The sequence below is a fragment of the Oratosquilla oratoria genome, chromosome 17, assembly GCF_046742065.1.
Source record: "Oratosquilla oratoria isolate Oo_2021 chromosome 17, ASM4674206v1, whole genome shotgun sequence".
Lineage (NCBI taxonomy): Eukaryota > Metazoa > Arthropoda > Malacostraca > Stomatopoda > Squillidae > Oratosquilla > Oratosquilla oratoria.
The window spans coordinates 13569005-13585006 of record NC_134793.1 but is presented as its reverse complement, the minus strand read 5'-3'; the positions used below and the strand labels follow the sequence as shown (position 1 = coordinate 13585006).

Genomic DNA, 16002 nt, shown 5'->3' with positions numbered 1-16002 from the left:
GGGGTGTTTGGGGATTTAGTGGAAGGAAAGAATGAAACAGAAGGAAATTAGAGATTTGTTAGATGTGGGGCAGACCCACTTGCTCGGTTACATTTAAAGTCCTGTGGACTGTTTTTTCACCCCACCCCACCACCCACCTTTACCTCAAACCATTGAATTGAATAAATGATAAAAATCTTTATAAATACGCATGGAAAATGACTCTTGTTCAAATTTTAGTTAACCACTAGGAACATGTCGTGTTTTTTGTATTTCAGTCAAGGATGACTTGAATAACTCTGGTTAAAAAAAAGAAAAATAAAGACAACAAATCTGCTTCTTGAGAGCTATTTTTCAAGACCATTTATTTTATTTCAGTCAGGGCTGACTTCAGTTCCCGAAAAGAAGAAAAACGAAAAGAAGAATTTGCGGTTCTTCCTATTCCAGGCTACTTGTTTAACTGCTGGACAATTTTGAGCCTCTTGATGCCTGTAAAGGCTTCCCTCAGCTGATTAAAATCATCTGGCAGCAGCAGAAAAACATGTACAGCCACACATGAACACTATAGAAAGAAATTTTCCATATGGCGTTTGGTCAATTTATTATTACCTATTTATTTGTTATTCAACTATACCTATGCATTTATTTATTATAATTATTATTACTTATATTACCATAATTTTTATTTATATTTATTTATTTATCATTATTATAATATTTTTCAGCATCCGACCTAGTTATGGACCAAAAGGTCTCCTGTTGGTATGCTCCTCATCCTTTGTAATATTGAATTTTATTCAATGCACTATTCACACACACTTTTAAATTATTTTTTCGTTTTGGGGTCATTTTGGTCAGTGTCAAATTCACCCACCATTCCACCCATAGGTCAAGGGCCCCCAGGTCTCATGTGGATTACACTAGGACACCACTCAGGCCAAAGGAACAGGTGCCAGAGGGAGAAATGTGAGAAACTGAAAAAAAAAGCTAAACTTCGGACAGGTGCCACCAGCATGCCCTTGGGTCCAGGTGTCCCAAGTCTATTTCTTAGTGCACTATGCTTGACTCTCCTCTGGTGTAAGTTTGAGGTGAATTGGTTCACCTGACAATTTTTTGCAATATATATATATATATATATATATTTTTTTTTATGGGGTCATTTTGGTCACTGTCAGATTCATGCACCATCTCACCTACAGGTTGAGGGCCAACAGGCTTTGTATAGATTCCACTGGGACACTGATATATATATATATATATACACACACACACACATACAGGGGGTCACCACAATTCGACAGGGATGGGGCGGTCTATCATCGGTCGAACCTGGGTTTTGTCGAATCATGATGCAGTTTTTCCCATAGGAATACATTGTAATTAGGGGGGATAGGGACCGACCTCCAGCCCAGACCCCCCCAAAATATCACTATGACCTCTAAAAAACACTAACTTGGGACTAAATCAGTAATATTACAGGCTTCATTTATGTCTAATTTTGTTTATTAAACACATTAAGCTGATGTACAGTACATTTTTGGTGGTGGATATTGTGGTCTGCAAGTCCTTCCACAGTGACAAGGCACGCTCCTGCACAAGCCCCATGCTGTCCTCTATCCACTTGATCAATGTGTCCTCCATCGTGTCAAGACGGGAGTCCCTTGAGCCACGGAGAACAAGGGAAGTCGTGGAAGATGTTGATGCAGCGGCCTGGCGGTACTTGTCCGTTCTTCCAAATCATTGAGACTGTTGATCTTGGGACACCCATTTCCACTGCAACTGCAGAATGAGCCATACCTGCCTCACACTTTCTTATAAGCTCAAGCTTATCTTTGAAAGGCAGGAAAATGTGTTTCTTTGGGGTGGGGCCGGAGGTGGATTTGGGCGGCATGGTGGAGGTGGAACAGCGGAGCATGGCTTGCCTCGACGATGGCTGGGGTGAGAGTGAGACATAGTGGTGTATCGGGAGTGGCGACAAATTAGACCGGGTGCGTGGCGCGCGAGATTTGAATGTCGAATTGTCGAACCTTGAGGGTTGGGTATAAATTAGCTACTGTCGAATTTGGGATAATTCGAATTGCGGTGACCCCCTGTATATATAATATATATATATATACTTTTTTTTTTTTACCTGTTTTGGGGTCAATTTGGTCACTGTCAGATTCATGCACCATCTCACCTTCAGGTTGAGGGCCAACAGGCTTTGTATAGATTCCACTGGGACACTGAAGATAGCCAAAAGTACAGGAGCCAGAGGAGGAAATGTGAGAAATCTGAAAAAAGGCTCAAGTTTGAATGGGTACCTCCAGCACGCCCTTGGGTCAATGTGTCTTGCATCTACCTCACAGTGCACTGTGCCTGACTCTCCATGTGGGATAAGTTTATGGTAAATCAGTCACTTGACGATATTTAGCAAAATCCGTGGGTCACCTTTGAGATAAAAAATTGTAGTTCTGGGGTCATTTTGGTCACCATCTCCAATTCACCCACAGGTTGAGCACCAAACCTCATGTGGATTCCACTGGGACACCATTCAAGCCAAAGGTACAGGCGTCAATGGTGGAAATGTGTGAAATCGGAAAAATGGCTCAATGTGAGAAATTGGAAAAAAGGCTCAACTCTGGATGGGTGCCACCAGCATACCCTTGGGTTTAGGATGCCCACTTCTACCTCGTAGTGCACTGTGCCCAACTCTCTTCCTCGGGGGGTAAGTTTGGAGTGAATTGGTCACATGATGATTTTGGGCAAAATCCGTTGGTCTTGAGATTTTTGTCATTTTGGTCACTTGCAGTTTCATCCACCACACACCCATCAGTGGAGAGCTAACAGGCTTTGTGTGGATTCCAGTGGGACACCACTCAAGCCAAAGGTCCAGGCACCAGAGGTGTTCTGTTCACCACTCCCTCTGGAGCAAGATTGGGTCAAATTGACAGACCTTGTGACCCCAGTCAAAAATGTCTGGTTAAACCCATGAGATTTTTAGGTAATTTTGGCCACTGGCTTCAATTGGGCTATTATCTCACCCATAGGTTAAGGGCTACAAGACCTGTGTATATCACTTGGAGGCCACTTAGGTCAAAGGTGTTCCACATTCTTTCATGTGTTACGAGATGAGGCATTATGAATCTTGTCTTGAGTTGGAAGGATTTAATGAATGTTAATTCATATCAATTATTTAATCTTAAAAAATTGCTGTTATAATGGTCATGATATATATCTTTACACTACTCAACATAACAATGAAAAATTCACAAAATTTGTATATCAGTACCAGATAAAATTACTAATAATTGCATTGATTATACCCAACATATCATTGGAAGGCTGAGCATTCAGCCACAGACAGCAGGTTTCAACCACTGAATACATTATTCAAACTTCATAGAAGAATCTAGTAAATAGCATCCATCAGCTAGAAATATCCCACCAATGAATAATTCAGTGAATGAAATTATATTAGCTAAAAGGTGTACATTCATATAGCAATCTTACTAATTTTCTCTTGAAAACATCACTAGTGAAGTTGGGTGGAAAGGTGGGTTCATACACGCAAGAGAGGCAACATGCAGAGCAGTGCAAATTGTATCAAAAGTAGCTTTGATTCCGTGCAAAGGCAGTGATTGGATGGACCTGGTCAATCTGTACTGGTGCAAAAATTAGGTTCACATTGATAGGGAATCCTGGAGTGATGTTCATACACATTCAAACTTTGTTTATTGTAACCTTCACAAGTTGTTCTAAAAATATGTACAGGAGAAATTTGCACACAACTTCCCTTTAAACACATGAATAAAGAAAGCATAACTGGATTTGCACTGTACATTGGCTGCTTGAATGGCGATACCAGCTATTTACAAATTACCCTGAGCTTAAGTCTTTTTACAGATTAGGTGCAATATAGTTTAGGAACTTCATTGCAACTTCATAGCCTAAGAAGCAGGCAGCATTGGCAGGGAAGGCACGGATCATGACTGGAGCAGCTCCCTTGAAGAGGGCTCTTGGACCTTCAGTTCGTATAATTTCCATAAACACGCTACGAATACCATGGGGATACATGCCCTCTGGAGCTGAAAAAAAAAAAAGAGGGAAGAAAAATGTAAGTATATATTTCTATATCCATTCCATTGAACATCAAACAAGACATCCACTTCTCTGTTCAAAAAAATTTGCTGCCAGGCACCATTAGCTGGTAGCTGGAAAGGGTGATGGCAGCAGACAGGGCTGATAAAAGTATTGGGATAGTTTAGACACCTGTAAACAGTGAGTGAAGAAAGAGGTGTGGAGGCCAGAGGTGGATGGAGTGAACTTGAGGGGTCAACCATGGATGAGATGTATCAATGGGATGAAAGGGACATTGAGGTAGAGGGGAATGTCTGTTGAACAAGGAAGGGAGAAGCAGGAGATAAGGGTGAGTGGAAAATAGTGTCTATACACAGCCATTCTCCACTCTCCCCTCTTGCCTTTTCCCTTCCTTGCTCAGTGCCCTTTTTACCCCATATCATCTCATCCTCAGTTGACCCCTCAAGTTCACCCCATCCACCACCTGCCTTCCACACCACTTTTACTAATCTCTTTTCACTCTTTCCAAGTGTCAAAGTGGTTTTTTGTCCTTTGCCCAAGTGTTGGATTTAAAGACCTAGGTGTGCTTCAGACATTTCATCCCAAACACATTTAAATTTTTCCTTTCTACCTCTCTTGTATTCTAAGTCTCTACCCCATACAGTGCCATTGACACAACCATTTCTTCATATCTCTTTGAATCCATTCCCAGGTGCCTATTTCTCATGACAGGTGCACAATGCCATGCCAAAGCAGTGGTCAACTATCAAATGCCTCATAATGAAGGTCATCCCCTCTGGCAACATCTTCCGTCATAACACACCCTGTGTCATTCAGGTAAGAATGGCAGATTGAAGCTCATGAGTGTGACTGCTGTGCATGGGCACAATGTCACATCCCACTGCACTCGTACACTGCCTGCCCTAGATGTCGCCTAGCCAGCAGGTCCGACTACAAGACACCACATCCAAGTTATGGGACAAGGTGGCCACAGTGATAGGTCACACCATTACCCCATTTACATGCCCAGCCATCTCCTATGGCATGACAGATGCCACTTATGACCAGCAGTATTCGTTGCACATGAGCCCCAGTCACCTCAAAGCCAAGGCTGGAAACGAGTTGAGCATGTCAGCTTCAAGGGGGAATGAGGTATGTATTGGGTGGATGGGATTGGTTTCTATGCCTTTATCTTTTTGGATGGGATTGGTTTCTATGCCTTTATCTTTTTGGTTACCCCCAGTGTAAGGGGGGAAAAGCCTTTGGTGTATGCATGTATGTACAACTAGCAACAATAGTGCCCCCAAATGTATCGGACCCCTTGAATAGTATAGCTCAAGAGTGTGTGACAGTTTCATTTCATATGTATTGTACTAGATTGTGTTAAGAACAATAGTAAAATAATACACAGGATAACATTTCTTTATTACCCTGAACAATACACATTAAATCTACAATCTGCCTAACTACAAAAATCTAAACCCACATTGTTCTTCACAATTAAAACCCTTTGATAAGCCATCCCAACTATACTTTACAAACTGATCCCTCTTAAACTACTATTTGCATTTGTCCCCTTTTCCCTTGTAAAGCAGAACTATACATGCACTCCTCCAATCTTCCGGCACTCTACCCTACCTTAGATGCACATTAAATAACCTCACCAGCTAAACTTCCCTTCTTCAGACTCCAAATGAATCCCAGGTGCCTTACCTGCTCTTATTTCTCTTTCATCACACCCACTCCTTCCCTATCCTCCTCCACCTCTCTAAAATACTCTGCCCATCTTCTTTTCTATTAACATCTATCACCTTTCACCTACTTGACTCATCTCCTCTTAATTTCTTCCCATGTTTTATTTTAAATTTTTGTCATGCATCTCTCCTTTTTACTTTATCTTTTGTTTTGATGATCTTTTTTTCTATTACCATAATTTTCTCTTGTCCCACTTTGCAACAACTTCCTGAATGCGCATTTCTTCTCTTCTACTACCTTCTTTACTTCACCATCCCACCCTCCTTGTTCCACATACTATTTTTGAACATCTTGTCACTCTCCTTGAAACACCTCAATTCCTCCTCTAACTCTACTCTATCCTTCACTACCTCGAACACTTCTCTCAGCTGCTTTTTCTTCTCATTTCAACAGTTTAATCAAAGTACCCCTCTACGTCCTGTCCTTTTCCTCTTTCAACACCTATCCTCTGTGGTGAAAATGGACAAATCAAAAAGGCCTTATTATACTTATAACATGTTCTAAGGAAAGAGTATAATCCAAACGTCTTAAATGCCAACAGTACAATGCTCCAGAGATCTGATAGAAAGACTACTTTGTTTAGTGTTTGGGTGGTGGGACAACACTGGCAGCACTTTGACCCCCCCTAACATTTCATCCCCATCAAAACATTCAGAGATTGACTACAAATTGATCATCTTGCCGAATGTCTCCACCTCCACTATAAATTTGTTTCGTTCTTGTATATTCAATCTCTGGATGCTCACTGACTGAGGAGGCTATTGGTGTTACTTGGGATGGGAGATAGTTCAATTTCTGTTTGGCAGCAAGCGAGTTTGTAGTAAAGGCATGCTACATTAAATTCAACACTTCAGAAAACCCTCCAAAGGATCCACCAATGCCCAGTCAGAGGGGGGAGGTAGTGATGTTAATTTTCATAATCTCTGAAGAAGTCCTGATACAGATAAGTCATTTGAAAATTAAAGGATTCTCAGTGTTCTGTCACTGATATTCCAACTCACCAGTTTGTAATCTGCTCTTAAGAACATCAGGTCCAATGGCCACAAGCCAATTGAGCATTCCTGCTACGCCACCAGCCACAACAGTACGTATAGGACTCAGCTGTCCTTCCTTCCCTGCAGGGGCCATTGTAGTCTTCAGCCATTCGTATGTCATGAAGTACATTCCAGAAGCAGGAACATCTGCAATAAAGATTTACATAATTTTACATTGTCTGATATGAAGGACAATGGTGGCCTCCACAAGATGGGATGGGATGGGCACTGGGAAGACTATACCTATATCCTCATCAACATATCTGTCTGCAGACCCTACAAAAATGTCTACTTTCTCGTCACTTTTTCATATTCAGAATTCTGACAGTTGGTGACTGACCCATTAACCTACTTGCTAGTGACATGGAACCCCTCCCCCTACAAAGAGACAGAGACAGGGGGACACATAGAAATGAGTGTGTGTGTAAGATCACAGCATTACCCATAGATTGGGCACATATGAGCTCTGAGCCCTCACCATGAGGGTAACAGCTGTCAATCATGAGTCCAACATGTGATCCAACACCATGGTGTATCACACCCACACACACACATATACAGACAGGGTAACACACAAACACACACATTCTTACAGAGAAATGCTAGCACAAACATGGATGACAGCCACACATGCCCACAGCCACACACATACATACTGATTCGTGCAAACAGACACAGACAAGGGCCTTGATCTCTTCTTCTATTGCAAATAAAGAAGACCATGAACCAGTCCCATGCTTACCCCTGAGAAGAGTGGCACATGTGCCCTTATAGATAAGGCGAATTCCTCCCTGCTTATACAGCTGTTTGACAACGTCCAGAGGCCCTGCATACTTCTGGGGACCCATGCCACCTTGCTGAATCTGAAAAGAAAAGAAGGAATAATTAACAGTGGGACATGTGTAAGGGTCAGATATGGTGGTGAGGAGCCTATGCCAGGAGGCATGTAGCTGCAGCCAAAGATATCACCTTTGCCCTATGTGCTGGGACTGCTGAATATTGGAGAAGTGTGGAATTTGAACCCACAATTAAACACATACAAGGTCAGCATACCTCCAATTACTCCATCAGCACACAGTATTATGGTTTAAAGTGAATGAAGGACATAATGGTTCTGTAATATTACCAAGGTTGTATTGATGGAAATTTACATAAGGCCTTCCCCCCCTTTACATGAGGGGTCAAAACATAAACATCTGTTAAACTCTCCAATGAACCTGGTAAGTATAGTAAATGATAAAGTGCTGGGTAGAGGTAATTATTAGGGTATTAGTTTTTTTTTTTTTTTTTTATACACCTCCAGTTTCACTGAGAAAAGGCACGGCTTCAGTGGCTGGCAATGGTACTGATCTCTCTCAGAAAAAAATTTGGACTGTCATCTGCGATGCATTAGTGTAGTGTAGGACTACTTCTATGTCACTAACTTTAAAGTAGTAGTAGGGAGGAAGCAGTTGTTCAGGTTTCCTTGGGTGAAAAGGCGAAGAAAATGTGGCTGTAGTGGACAGAGATCCTGAACAAAATCTAGAAACGGCATCAGCTCTGCATGTACCTCCATCTGAGGTTGATGGGTTTTTGAAAATGGGCAACAAGACCCTCCATGCCATCCATTGTGGAGATGACATGAACAAACACCACCAGTAGACGAGGAAACCAAATCTAGCAATCGCCTCGCACAACAACCTTCTCAACATAAGCAACAACCCCAGACATATGCTCACCCTCTCTTCAACCACATAGGAAAATATCAAATATCTCCATTTACACCACATCCCCATGAAGATTACCATAGAACTTGAAGGATATATAACCTACATTTAAAAAAAAAAAAAGATTACACATATGTGGTGAGACGATGCAAATAACTGAAAACTATAGATTTCTCCCCTCCTACTACTTTTAGCTAGAAAACAAACATATAAGCCAAAGTTTCTTAATTAAAAGAGATCTGTGGCAGGGCCTGAGGAAAAATGCTTTACATGTGTGCATGTGTATTTACCTAATTGTAGTATACAGGAAAAGAACAATCTTTGTTGGGTCCTGTCTATTCTCTAATTTTCTAACATACCTAGACTCGATTTCATGTACAGTTCCTACTCAATATCTTTGATTTCCAATTATCATATGTAAATTTGAACTTGTATATGGCCATGGCTACTTCCACATATTTATACATCTACATGGAAAACTTTCTTCACATCCTTTCGACATATGGTCTTTCTTAATTTACTTCCATGACCTCATAAAGCCCTCCCATCTTTAATCAGGAGATCTGTTCTATCAGTGCAATCTATCCCCTTTAGTGACCTGAACACTGTAATCATGTCACTTCTTTCTCTTCTATCGTTCAAAGTTGGCAGACTATGTATCTTTAGTTTTTCCTCATGGTTGTTGTTGTTGTCGTTCCCTAGACTGTCTGTCCGAGCAGTCCCGTCTCCCCAAGGAAGGCCACAGCCGAAACTGGGTTTTCCCACAAATCCTTTATAGAGTGTATGTTGTGTTGTTTGCATGCATGATTGTGTATAATGCAGTCTTCCATTATGTGTTGTATGGTATGGGGTGAAGTGTTACATCCTGGGCAGCTGTTCACAACACGGTCGTCCAGCCTCTTCTGGTAGCTTAGAAGTGCTGGGTGGTGACCGCATCACAGTCCTCATGGTTTATCTGCCAGGCTAGAGACCAGTTTGGTTGCTGCTCTTTGTAGTCTCTCAATTTTGCTTATATCCTTCACTCAGTGTGGGGACCATACTACTGATGCATATTCCAATCTTGGGTGTATCAGGGTTTTGGCGAGTTTTTTCATCATCTCTTCATCTATATAATGGAATGGCACTTTAATCTTCTGCAGTTGTTGTTGTTGTTGTCGTTCCCTAGACTGTCTGTCCGAGCAGTCCCGTCTCCCCAAGGAAGGCCACAGCCGAAACTGGGTTTTCCCACAAATCCTTTATAGAGTGTATGTTGTGTTGTTTGCATGCATGATTGTGTATAATGCAGTCTTCCATTATGTGTTGTATGGTATGGGGTGAAGTGTTACATCCTGGGCAGCTGTTCACAACACGGTCGTCCAGCCTCTTCTGGTAGCTTAGAAGTGCTGGGTGGTGACCGCATCGCAGTCCTCATGGTTTATCTGCCAGGCTAGAGACCAGTTTGGTTGCTGCTCTTTGTAGTCTCTCAATTTTGCTTATATCCTTCACTCAGTGTGGGGACCATACTACTGATGCATATTCCAATCTTGGGTGTATCAGGGTTTTGGCGAGTTTTTTCATCATCTCTTCATCTATATAATGGAATGGCACTTTAATCTTCTGCAGTTGTTGTTGTTGTTGTCGTTCCCTAGACTGTCTGTCCGAGCAGTCCCGTCTCCCCAAGGAAGGCCACAGCCGAAACTGGGTTTTCCCACAAATCCTTTATAGAGTGTATGTTGTGTTGTTTGCGTGCATGATTGTGTATAATGCAGTCTTCCATTATGTGTTGTATGGTATGGGGTGAAGTGTTACATCCTGGGCAGCTGTTCACAACACGGTCGTCCAGCCTCTTCTGGTAGCTTAGAAGTGCTGGGTGGTGACCGCATCGCAGTCTGGCCAAGTGGACTCTGTCCTTACGTGGGAGAGAGGATTCAGAAGGGTGGATATCAGGGGGTCTGGCATGCAGCAGTGTGTTGTCTTTCAGTGTGTTAATGGAGCGGTGAGTGATATGATTATGAATATGTTTCCGGAGGCTGGTATTTGGTGGTTGTGGAGGAAGAGAAGAGAGTATCTGTGTGTAATAAAGGTCTTTGGGTGTAGTTTTAATGTTTCTTGGTGTGTGTGGGTGTTCTGCTATGTAGTGTAGCGGGTGTGATGTGTTTGTGGTGGCTGCAGCAAGTGTTTGTGTGCCTCTCATGTCGAGGTGGTCCTTGACTTTGAGGACTTTTGTTTCATGGTGTAAATGGTCTGTAGGTGATGTATTTGTGCAGCCTGTAATTGTTTTTAGGGCTTTGTTTTGTATGATTTGAAGGGTGTTGTGGTGTGTCTCACTGAGATTAGGAGCCCATGCAGGACTCGCATAATTCATCACTGAGCGTATGCATTGTTTGTATATTGTTATATTAGTTTCTTTGTTTTGTCCAAATGTTGTTCCAGTGATTGACTTAAGTGCGTTAAGTCTAGGTGTGCATTTGTTTTTTATGTTTGTGAGGTGTTGTTTGAAAGACATGGATGTATCGTATGTTACACCAAGAATTTTCGGTGTGTTTGTGTGTGGTATTAGAGTGTTGTTGATGTAGAGATGAGGTATGTATTTGTGTTCTTTTGTCCAGTTGGTGAGAAGTGTTGCTGTAGATTTGGTTGGAGCTATTTTGAGTCTGTTTGTGATGAACCATGTGTTGAGTGTGTCAAGGTAAGGCTGGATTATTTCTGCAGCTTTGTCTGTGTTACGATGTGTGCATGTGATTGTTATGTCGTCTGCGTAGGAAGAGATTTGTATTTCTGAGGTGTCTGGCGTGGGTAAGTCATGCATGTATAGATTAAATAATGTGGGGGATAGAACTGAGCCCTGTGGTACTCCGTTCTTAATGTTTCTGATGTGCGATGATTGGCCATTATATGACACATGAGCATTCCTGCCTGCCAGATAATTGGCCAGCCATCTTTTGGTGTTATTGTGCATGTCTGTGTTATATATTTTATTTGTTAGGTTGTGGCGGGGGATAGCATCAAAAGCTTTACTAATGTCCAATGTTATAAGAAGTGTTCTGTGGTGGGGCCTATCTGAATTGATGCCATCTAAAATTCTTTGTGAGGTTTGTCAGAAGAGTGTTTGTGGAGTGTAGTGGCCTAAAACCGTGTTGTGAGTCAGCAAGGGGAATATATGGTGTGACAAGTTTAAGTATTAGGCGTTCAATGACTTTAGAGGGGGTGCAGAGAAGTGTGATTGGGCGGTGCGATGTTGGGATTGTTGGGTCTTTGTTCGGTTTTGGAATGGTGATTATTTTACCATGCTTCCAGATGTCGGGTATAGTGTTGTGTGAATAGCTGTAGTTTGCAATGTTTGTGAGTGCGTGTATACCTTGTGGTCCATTCTTCTGCAGTAGTCCATATGTGTCTCCCACAATCCTGCTGATGTGTCAGGTGACAGGTTGTCCTTTATCAATACTACCAAGTCTTCCTCCTCTTTTGCTTTTGTAATGTGTTTACTTCCCAAAGAATAGTTTAAGGATAGCCTTTTGCCACTATTGCCCATTTCCAGTACTTTTTGTACTGAACTTCATTTCCCATTCTTGGCTCCATGCAAAAATAGTATCTAGATCTTTTTGCAATATTCTACCATGTGTGTGTGTGTGTGTGTATGATTCACCATGGTCTTTGATCATGTGCTGGACTCATGATCGACAGCTATTTATTACCCTCCCAAAAGAGAGCTCAGAGCTCGTGTGTGTGTGTACACACACACACACGTGCACCAGCCCTTCATGTTGGCACTCACTCTAGGTGGAATTAAGAATGCTGATGGATCTTGGATACAGGTGGAAGGAAGAAAACTGATTACCAAATGACTACTTCATGCAGGTACACATTGTTAGTTCCTGTATGAAACAAGACAATACAAACCTGTAGTAAGCATTTGATGCGTTCTCCAGGTGCCATGATGGCTGTAGTGAAGACACCTGAAAGCATCCCTGCATTGAACAACTGAACAGCAGTCAATTTTTGCTCGGGATGCGTTTGCTGGAGCTTTTTGCCAATTCCGAAACCAAGAAAGCAAACGGCAAACATAGGGGTCACACCAACCAAGGGGGCTGCCATACCTATTGAAATAAATTATAAAAATAAATCACATCATTATGACTGAGCCTCACTACTCATTGTAATAATGTACCATAGCAATCAATGTACTGTTTACATTAACCTAATTGTAGTATACAGGAAAGGGGCATTGCTTGTGGAGTCCCTTCTCTTACTCTCTAATCTATCATACCTAGCTTCAAATTCATGTATGATGCATGTGCATGTGTTGTGTATTTACCTAATTGTAGTATACAGAAAAGGAGCAATGGCCCTTGGGTCCTATCTCCTACTCTCAAATTCATGTACACTTCCTTGATTTCCAGTTATCATATTTAGATTTTGATTGATATACTGTTCCAGCTTAGCCTATATCACCTATGCTATTCCAAGTATTTATGCATCTATATTCAAACTGTATTTCTTCACATCCTTTAGATATATGGTGTTTCTTAATTTGTTCCCATGACCTCTGAAAGTTCCCTCATCCTTAAACAATGCAATCTATCCCCTTTCGTGACCCGAATACTGTAATAATATTACCTCTTTCTCTTCGATCTTTCAAGGTTGGCAGGCCCAGTACTTTACATCTTTCCTTGTCTGGTTCATCTGCCAGGCTAGGGGCATGTTTGGTTGCTGCCCTATATATTCCCTTGATATTGCTCAATGTCTTAATATCACTGTGTGGGGAGCATATTACCAAAGTCTTGGATGGATCAGGGTTTTGACAAGTTTTTTCATCATCTCTTCATCCATATAGTGAAAAGCCACTTTAATCTTCTGGAACAGTCTGTACATCTCTCCCACAATCCTGCTGACATGTCTGTCAGGTGACAGGTTGTCTTTCATCAACACTTCCAAATCTTTCTCATCTTTTGCTTTTGTAATGGATTCTCTTACTAAGGTATAGTGATGGTCTTTTGCAGCTATTACCCATTTCCAGTACTTGACATTTTTTATTGCCGAAATTCATTTCCCATTCTTGGCTCCATGCAATAATCCACAGTCCTCTTTGTTTTTCACTGTTCTCATGATTTTTGTGTGCGTGTGTGTGTATGTGTGTGCGTTACCTAATTGTAGTATACAGAAAAGGAGCAATGCTCATTGGGTCTTGTCTCCTATTCTCTTTTTCTACCATACCTAGACTCAAATTCATGTACGGTTCCAACTTAATATCCTTGATTTCCAATTATCATATTTAAATTTTAACTCGTGTACTGTTTGGGCTTGGGCTATACCACTTCCTAAACTATTCCAAGTATTTATGATCTACATGGAAAACTATTTCTTTACACGTGTGTGTTTGCATGTATTACACACACATGCACAAACATACAAATCAAAATATTGTTTGCTTACAGTAAAACAATGTTAGGAAATGTAATCTAGTTAAAAAATATTACTACTGCAGATATGTATAAATCCGAGGCACTGATCTCCCCATAAAAATATTAAAATTTCATTACAAATGAAAATGCAACAACTCACGTCCCAAGAGCCACGAGATGAGAAAATACTTAGATTGAGAGAAGCGAGTAAATGCCTTGGTGGATTAAAGAGTGTAATGAGGAATAGACATTTGGGAATGGATGCTAAGAGGAGACTGTATGAAGGAGTGATTGTGTCAACAGCACTGTATGGGGCAGAAACATGGAACATAAGAGAAGAAGAGAGAAGGAGTTTGAATGTGTTTGAGATGAGGTGTCTGAGAAGTATGATGGGGGTTACTAGGCTAGATAGAGTGAGAAATGAGGAGGAGAACTGGGGTGGAAAGGGAGCTGGGAGATAAGGTTGATGAAAGATTATTAGGATAGTTTGGACACATGGAAAGAATGAGTGAAGAAAGACTAGTAAAAGAGGTATGGAAGGCAGATGTGGAGGGAGTGAACATGAGGGGACGTCCTAGGATGAGGTGGATGGATGGGGTGAAGGGGGCTTTGGGGAAGGACGGGTGAATGGAGAATGGTTGTATATGGATGATATTGTGATTGCATGAGGTGGAATGGGTGGGGGGGATGGGGGGTGAGGTAGTATGTGTGAGCAAAATTTGACGCAGCCCGAAGGGATTTCTCCCCGTCTTCTCCTTTTATGCAATGGGGGGGACGAAGAGGGGGGGTCGCCGATTTAATGAAGCAGCCTTGCTGTGGATGTGCTGTGTCTTGCGACACTGCTTCTGACCCAGGGCAGTGATAACTCGTCATCCAGGAGGTGCTAAGATAAGAGGGAGGGTGGAGGGGTGTGGAGTGTATTCAGGGATGGAATGGGTGGAAATGATTTCATGCCTTTTCCTTTTTGGCTACCTCCCTTGTAAGGGGGAAAAAGCCTTGGTATATGTATGTAACAACCAAACTATCATAAAAAAGTAAAGCTTAGACAATGAAAAATGCATGAAAAGAAAAGCAGAAGGCACAAGTTAATCTTTCTAACCTTTGTAGAGGCCACGAACTCCTTCTTTGCGGACAGTCTTGGATGCACAGTCCCATGTTCCTTTGTAAAGGAGTGATTGTCCTGGTTCGGGTTTGGGCTGAGTCTGCAGACGAACCTGTCAAAACCACCAAATGGTAATTATGCAGTGTATTACAATGCAAATTATTCTTGCAGCACATCTATATAATTGGCACAGTGTTATAATAAATAAAATGAAGCAGCTGGCTCTGCTGTGGATAGACTGTGTTTTGCTGCATCATTTCTGTCCTGGGGAGCGGGCAGGGGACATGGTTAACTTTTCATCTACATAGAACTAAGATAAAAAGGAAATGAATGATGGGTGGCATGGGTGCATGCCTTGGCTACCTACCTCCCTTGTACAGAAGCCTATTGATATATATTTATATATATATATAGAATATAAAGTTCAAAATAGGGTGGAAGAAATAAAATAAATTTGCAAATGTAAAACTTGTGATTTCCATAAATTACATTATTCTTGGAACAGTCAAGTCCCTACAAGAAATACAAACTTTATGAATATTGCTGTGAACGTCCAGAATAACTTCTGTACTCAAAGCTAGCTTCAAGATTGTGGAATGAGTGTTGTACAAGGGCCATTATATATATATATATATATACACATCTTTTTCCCTTTTATAACGGAAGTAGTCAAAGGCATAAATCCACTCGCACTCATTTCATCCCCACATACTCCACTCCTATTTACCATCCCTCTTTTCTTGGCTCCTCTTGGATGACTGGTCATCCCTGCATCTCGCCCAATGCCCTGGGTCAGAAGTAAAGTAGCAAGACACAACACACCCACAGCATTGCCGCTTCATTTATTCGGCGACCCGTCCCCTCTTGGAGAGAGAGAGAAAAAAAAAAAAAAAACAAAAAAAAACGGAGGGAATGAGAAGACGGGAAGAAATCCCTTCGGGCTGCGTCAATATATATCATTCACACTTCATTATTTCATCCTAATG

General features: G+C 41.6%; 2 protein-coding genes across 3 annotated transcripts in view; one reads left to right on the top strand and one right to left on the bottom strand.

Moving 5' to 3' along the window:
- The first annotated feature begins 1272 nt into the window (after positions 1-1272).
- On the top strand, positions 1273-3783 carry LOC143034430 (uncharacterized). The gene is made up of 2 exons (XM_076200473.1): positions 1273-2365; positions 2472-3783. Exons 1-2 carry the CDS (start codon positions 2145-2147, stop codon positions 2632-2634), a joined length of 384 nt encoding a protein of 127 aa, XP_076056588.1. The 5' UTR covers positions 1273-2144; the 3' UTR covers positions 2635-3783.
- Positions 3141-16002, bottom strand: part of colt (carnitine/acylcarnitine carrier protein colt, mitochondrial) — a 30835-nt gene continuing 17973 nt past the window's right edge. For both annotated transcript variants that reach the window (XM_076200472.1, XM_076200471.1), the window contains exons 2-6: positions 15014-15128; positions 12413-12609; positions 7570-7690; positions 6795-6974; positions 3141-4046 (exon numbers count right to left, since the gene is read on the bottom strand). In XM_076200472.1, the coding sequence (XP_076056587.1) occupies positions 3859-4046; positions 6795-6974; positions 7570-7690; positions 12413-12609; positions 15014-15128 (801 nt within the window). In that variant the 3' untranslated portion in view covers positions 3141-3858. The remainder of the gene's footprint in view (positions 4047-6794; positions 6975-7569; positions 7691-12412; positions 12610-15013; positions 15129-16002) is intronic.

Coding starts and splice junctions, on each gene's coding strand:
- LOC143034430 (XM_076200473.1), top strand. CDS start 2,145: ATGCACCATCTCACCTTCAGGTTGAGGGCCAACAGGCTTTGTATAGAT. Junction 2,366..2,471: donor CCATGTGGGATAAGTTTATG/GTAAATCAGTCA, acceptor ATTCACCCACAG/GTTGAGCACCAAACCTCATG.